Source organism: Leuresthes tenuis, unplaced genomic scaffold (genome assembly GCF_036924035.1).
Source record: "Leuresthes tenuis unplaced genomic scaffold, fLeuTen1.0.hap1 SCAF_13, whole genome shotgun sequence".
Lineage (NCBI taxonomy): Eukaryota > Metazoa > Chordata > Actinopteri > Atheriniformes > Atherinopsidae > Leuresthes > Leuresthes tenuis.
Window position 1 is genome coordinate 16,820,816 of NW_027325367.1, and position 6,000 is coordinate 16,826,815.

Here is a 6,000-nt window from a genome sequence, read left to right on the forward strand (position 1 = left end):
CATTGTTTTAAGCTTACTTTGTGCTTGGTGTATAATTACAGTCATTTGCGTTGAGTGTCAGCATTAGCGCTGCGCGGTGTCGGCTGCTAATAACACGCTTTGGTGAGGCTGAGCACCGCTGCTGCCATGAAGGACTTTGAATGGTCTCCCACGCAGATGTTTGACTGTTTGTGTGTTTAGTGTGTGTATTAGAGAAAGTTTCCGCACACACAAATGCTTTTAGAAGTACTAATGGGGAACTCAGTAAACAGGATATAATTGGCTACGCATTATCTCTCTTGCACATGAATTTGGATGCTGGATGAATATTTTATATTGATACTATGGCAAATCACATGAAAGACATGAAGACAGTTGGGAGAAAATGGGAGATATCGTGTTGACTGTGCTTGGTGGCCACGCAACCTGACCACTTAATTGTGATCGTAGGCATCATGAAGTCATATAGAGGAATATAAGTGCATCAGCATTGTTGAGCCTTTTGTTGTGGAAATAACTGCAGCACATTGTGCAACCCTCATCATCTTGCTGGGCTGTTGGCAGCCAGCACACACACACACACACACACAAACACATACAGACGAGTCAGCAGCGGGAGAATGTGTGTCTGATGAACTATTACAGTCACGTTTAGATTTCAATTATTCTTTAAAAGTTGGTTAATGAGCTGCAGTTCACACTGATTTTTTTTCATCCCTCGTGCCTGCAGCAGCATATGTATTTGTGTGTGCATAAGTGCAAGTGTAATTCTCCTCCCTTTGACAACTTTTACAGGCTCATTAAGACAGTTCTCCACTTTGTGAGATAATTTTCTATTTCAGTGCTCATAGTTTTTATTCACTTGTGTGTATGGGGGGTGTTGCAGAGTGAAGGGAAGACAGTAGGAGGTGAGTCGTCTTGGCATACATGCATCTCAGTCCCGATCAATTTGAGTTGGCTAGTTGTTTTTCCATTTACAGAAAACTCATTTAGCTCTCATGATTGTAAAAGCATACATGTGTGACAATAAAATCTGCTCCACTCTGCAGTCTGAAGTAAGTGTATCTGGTATATGTACGTCCATGTATGAGTAGCCTGGGGGTTGTTCCTTATAATGCAAGTTTAAATGGGACTCCTACAGTGGAAAGAGAAATGTGTGTGTGTGCATTACAGGGGCACTTCATGAGAACTTACAGGTTCTACATGTATGTTCTCTCTCTGTGTCTGCATGTACTGTAAGTGAGGGATAATCACTGCACACGCAATCACAAACACACAGCATGGCCAGGCCAGCTGGGTCTGGATGTTAATGTTCAGTGAAGCTGGAAGTTTCTGTGTGAGCTCAGTCAGACGCACTACATCGCCCCGTCTCTCCATATGGGACCGTGTTCCCTGCTCCACACATCATGGCTGTATTCACTGCAGGCTAGTAGGGTTTTTTTTCTCCACTACATTTGCTTTTGGGCTTTAGCAGGCTATGTCGAGTGTTCATTGAAAGCACCTGCTAAAGTCTGGCTGCACACTCAGGGAACTAAATCATGTCCCCGAAAAATGGCTTACAATATATGACCGTGTCGCATCTTCTAGTACGTGCTACCAAGTTCTTGCCAGAAGAGAGAAACATTCATACAAAAAGGGATTGAATACACACACCAGGTCAGATGATCTGGATACGGTTAGCGGTTAGCTTCACTGTCTTGTATGCTTGAGATTGACGGTTCAACATCAAGAGTGCACAGCTGCACTTTCATTTTTCAGCATAGCACACAGGGTTCTGACGCGACAAAAGCAATTTGGAGAAGGAAAAAGCAAAAGCATTTGACAAACCGCAACAGCTAAAGTAATAACAAAAGCGAGACCCATGTGAAATCGCAAACGGAACTTAGAAAAAGCAAAAGCTTCACAGCAATTCTAACAGCAAAAGTCGTTCAGAAAAGGATGGCATCAGTGAGAAAGTAACAAAAGCATTAGCAAAAACAAAAATCAAATAGAAAAGGCAAAAGCAATGTGGCAAAAAATAAAAAAAGGGTACCATTTAATTTCTGAACTGTATAAAAAGTGTTTTCAAATGAGTTAAACACTGTACAGCGTGTGTCCTGCCTCATGCCTGGTGGCAGATGTGATAGACTCAACATCATTCCATTCATTATCCGATCAGGTCTAAAACAATTACCTCTTCAGGGATTGGTTATTTGGTATTTTGTGGTTTATTTAAAAACATGAGCGTTGAAAGAATGATCAGTTTTATCTTTTCCGCACAAAATAATTGGATTAATAAGAGAAGTCAAATATTTTTTTAACCCTCTGGGGTCTGAGCCGTAATGACGTCATGCCGGCGTGATCAGAGACCTCAGAGGGTTAACGAGGTAAATGGAAGTATCATAAAGTTCAAGTTATTGTTATGGCTGATGCGAGTGTGTGTTTGACCTTTCAGGATGAACGAGGAGCAGATTGCTACAGTGTGTCTGTCGGTGCTGCGGGCTCTGTCCTACCTGCACACACAGGGCGTCATCCACCGTGACATTAAGAGCGACTCCATTCTCCTAACCAGTGATGGAAGGGTAAGTGTACACCATGAGTGTGTGTCGACAGATGTGATTGGATGTATTCATTCACAGTCTTCTGAACACTTGCCTTCTTTATACCTCAAGTATTGATCACATGTCACACTCACTCTCACACTCTCCTTTGGCTCTCTCCATGGGTGACGCTCTTGTCACCTGCCAACAGTCACTGCCAGAAACTCATCATTATCAATTACCGCTTGTGCCTTAGTAATTAAATCCTGCGTAATGCCTCCTAAGGAGTTCACAAGACATAATTGATTAAGGGTTAATTAACTCCTAATAGGGGAGATTAGTGTCTTCTTTGAAAGCTCTTCATCACATAGGGTCAGCGTGCTTCTGACCTGATATACTGTCCGCTCAACCGGAGGCATTATTGTGTTTGTGTGTTTGATCAGATCAAGCTATCGGACTTTGGCTTTTGTGCCCAAGTTTCCAAAGAGGTACCCAAGAGGAAGTCTCTGGTGGGTACGCCCTACTGGATGGCACCCGAGGTCATCTCAAGACTACCTTATGGGACGGAGGTGAGAAGACACGCACACGTTGCTCCACACCGAGAGCAAAGGCGTTTGTGGGTACCGTTGGAGAGAATGACCGCTTCTCTGTGTGTACAGGTGGACATCTGGTCGTTGGGCATTATGGTGATCGAGATGGTGGACGGAGAACCCCCGTACTTTAACGAGCCCCCTCTGCAGGCCATGAGGAGGATACGAGACAACCTGCCCCCCCGGCTAAAAGAGTCGCACAAGGTGAGACAGGTGTCAGTTTGTTTGATGGGATGCAAAGACGACAGACATTCCAAAGTCAGAAATTCCAAAACGAATCGATAGCTAATTTGAAAAGTAATGAATTCAGTGTGTCATTATTGCATTAATGTTAAATACAGTCATAAAGTCTTTGTCTATTTGCAGTAAAATAACACTGTGTAACATTCTCTGACTAGAATGGTCAAGTTGGAGATAGCAACCATCCCAAATGCAACAAATTGAATCATTTCAAAGACATTTGTTCACCAAAAAAGCTTCACCAATGTTTTCGCTTATCCTCAGTTTCTCTCCATATTTGTACTTCTTTAGCAAAATGATTAGATACTTATAGAAGGTTACAATAGTTTTTAATAATCCAGTCACGTTTTTCTCATAGATCTCGGTTTCAAATAAGAGAGGCTGGCTGTTGAATTTGATCATATTACATTCCACCCTTCCTTTAATGAACAAAACAAAGTACACTTAAAGATTTGTGTCATGATCTAATGGGAATGAGTGAAGACACAATGATCAGTCAGCTTCTCACTGTAAGTCAACACAGAGGCACATTATTCTGATACTTCGTAATAATGATAATACCATACCATCGTGTTATGAGCACATACTGTATGTAAACAACCTGTTTTACCTGTCAGTTCGTTGAACCAGAAACCAAAAAGATTGCAATTGCCAAATTCTCTTACTCTTTAATAACACTCTTTATAACAGCTGCTTAAATATCCCACTGCTTCATCCAATGGTTTCCCTTGTATTCTTGCTTCATTTTTAGAACTTGCAGTAGTTGAATAAAATTCTTCTGAAGTCTAAATGGTCAATGATAGAATGATTATAAATGAACACATTTCTTTACGTCCCCCAGGTGTCGTCTGTGCTGCGGTCCTTCCTGGACTTGATGCTGGTCAGGGAGCCTTCACAGAGAGCCACTGCCCAGGAACTCATTCAGCACCCCTTCCTCAAGCTGTCTGGACCCCCTTCCTGCATCGTCCCCCTGATGAGACACTACCGCCATCGCTGACCTGCCGGCCCAAACCTGCCCTCTTCGATATTAAAACCGCACCCATACACACCCCTCCAGGGTGACACTGCCCTCACCCAGCCAAAAACACCCCACCGCTCGGTGGCGCACCACTAAGAGTCACACTTGTTAACCGTGAAGTAGATTAGTTAGAGGAATATTTAAAAAAAACACACATTTTAAAGACACACGTCAGAGAAAAGAAGAAAAAAAACAAAACAACCCATAACCTTTGAACTGGAGTAGAAGAGCATACAGTGCCGGTGGAACTCTTGTCGAAACGTGTGTGCTGGCTCGCCCTGCTGCAGTCTTCTTTCTTCCCAGACTGTGAGTCTACAGCTCCATGTAGACTCATAGTAGCCATCAGCCTTCCAGAGCTTCAGAAGGGTGTGCCGAGCGGCCGACAAGGGGGATGAACTCGGGCGCTGCTCGAAGGCAGAGCAGCAGAGGGCCAAACAATCAGTGTGCGGAGAAGGGCTTTGGACTGTCACCGGTCCATCGTTAGAAGGACAGGCTGCTGCTCAGAAAGAGATGAGCTCTCTTGCATCTCACACACTGAAAGTGAAAATGTATTTTAGAGAACCTTGTAAGATTATCTGTACAGTTTTGATAATTTGCAGTATTTTATCGTGTCGTAACCATTGTGATATGAGCAGTATTAAATAGAGATCTTTCCTACTGTTTATAATCCAGTTTTTGCTTAAAGATATAAGAGATATCCCAAACAAATCCACCTAAACTTAACTGTTACTAAAAAAAAAAACTTAATATATTTATTATCTCACATTTGTAGACAGAACTTCCATTTGATGTTGGAAAAAAAAGGGTAATGTCAAAATTTTGTATGACATTTTAAAGTATTTATTTATTTATTGGAACTGAAGGTATATTTTTATTTGTAGTGTGGCCTTTTAATTTATTTTGTTCTATTTTATTTTTTTTTTTGGGTTCTGATTTACATTTCTAAAGGCGCATTGGCAGATGTGATATCAGTTGTTATATCTTCCGAGCAATACCCAAAAAAGCCTATTTCTAAAACCACGGAACCCTGCTTTTCTGATTCTGTAATTCCCCCTTGCATATAAATGTAGCACAGGTTGAGTGACATAACAAAGAGATTACTCCTCTTAGACCTTTTTTTCCCCTGTTTTCTATTAGCAGTCTCGCCGTGCTTTTTCCTTTCAATGCTAGCGCCCATCCAAGATGCCTCCCCCACAACGCAGAGTTCAGGATGCAGATAAAAGGTCTCGTTTTCTACTCACATCCTCACTGTCATCATCTCACTCCTTATCCCACTTCAGTCAGACACGCTCGCGCTATCACTGGAACTGTGCTGCCATTCTCATCTCCAGTTGGACTAGAAGAACAGCGTATCCCTCCTCCCTACATCGTTATTTTTTTTACCCATCAGTCACTGTGATATGTAAATATGACTGTGCGAGAGCGTGAGTCTGTGTTTGTCGAAGAGTAAAAGAGGTGGAGCGTGTTTATCTCTGTACAGCATCTGAAAGTGCGCTTGCGTGTGTTTGTGTGTGAGCGCCGCTGGCTACCCCTTGACAAACGTGTCGGGATTTGAATGAGTTACATTTATCTGTGGTTTTGGCTTGTACAGTGATATTGCATGTTTGTTATCAGTGAAGCTGGTTTCAATTAAAAAAACAACAACACATAAAAA

General features: G+C 42.2%; 1 protein-coding gene across 3 annotated transcripts in view; it reads left to right on the plus strand.

Moving 5' to 3' along the window:
- pak5 (p21 protein (Cdc42/Rac)-activated kinase 5) overlaps nt 1-6,000 on the plus strand; it is a 67,256-nt gene extending 61,256 nt beyond the window's left edge. For all 3 annotated transcript variants that reach the window (XM_072362311.1, XM_072362309.1, XM_072362310.1), the window contains 4 exons: nt 2,414-2,540; nt 2,942-3,067; nt 3,158-3,292; nt 4,170-6,000. In XM_072362311.1, the coding sequence (XP_072218412.1) occupies nt 2,414-2,540; nt 2,942-3,067; nt 3,158-3,292; nt 4,170-4,325 (544 nt within the window). In that variant the 3' untranslated portion in view covers nt 4,326-6,000. The remainder of the gene's footprint in view (nt 1-2,413; nt 2,541-2,941; nt 3,068-3,157; nt 3,293-4,169) is intronic.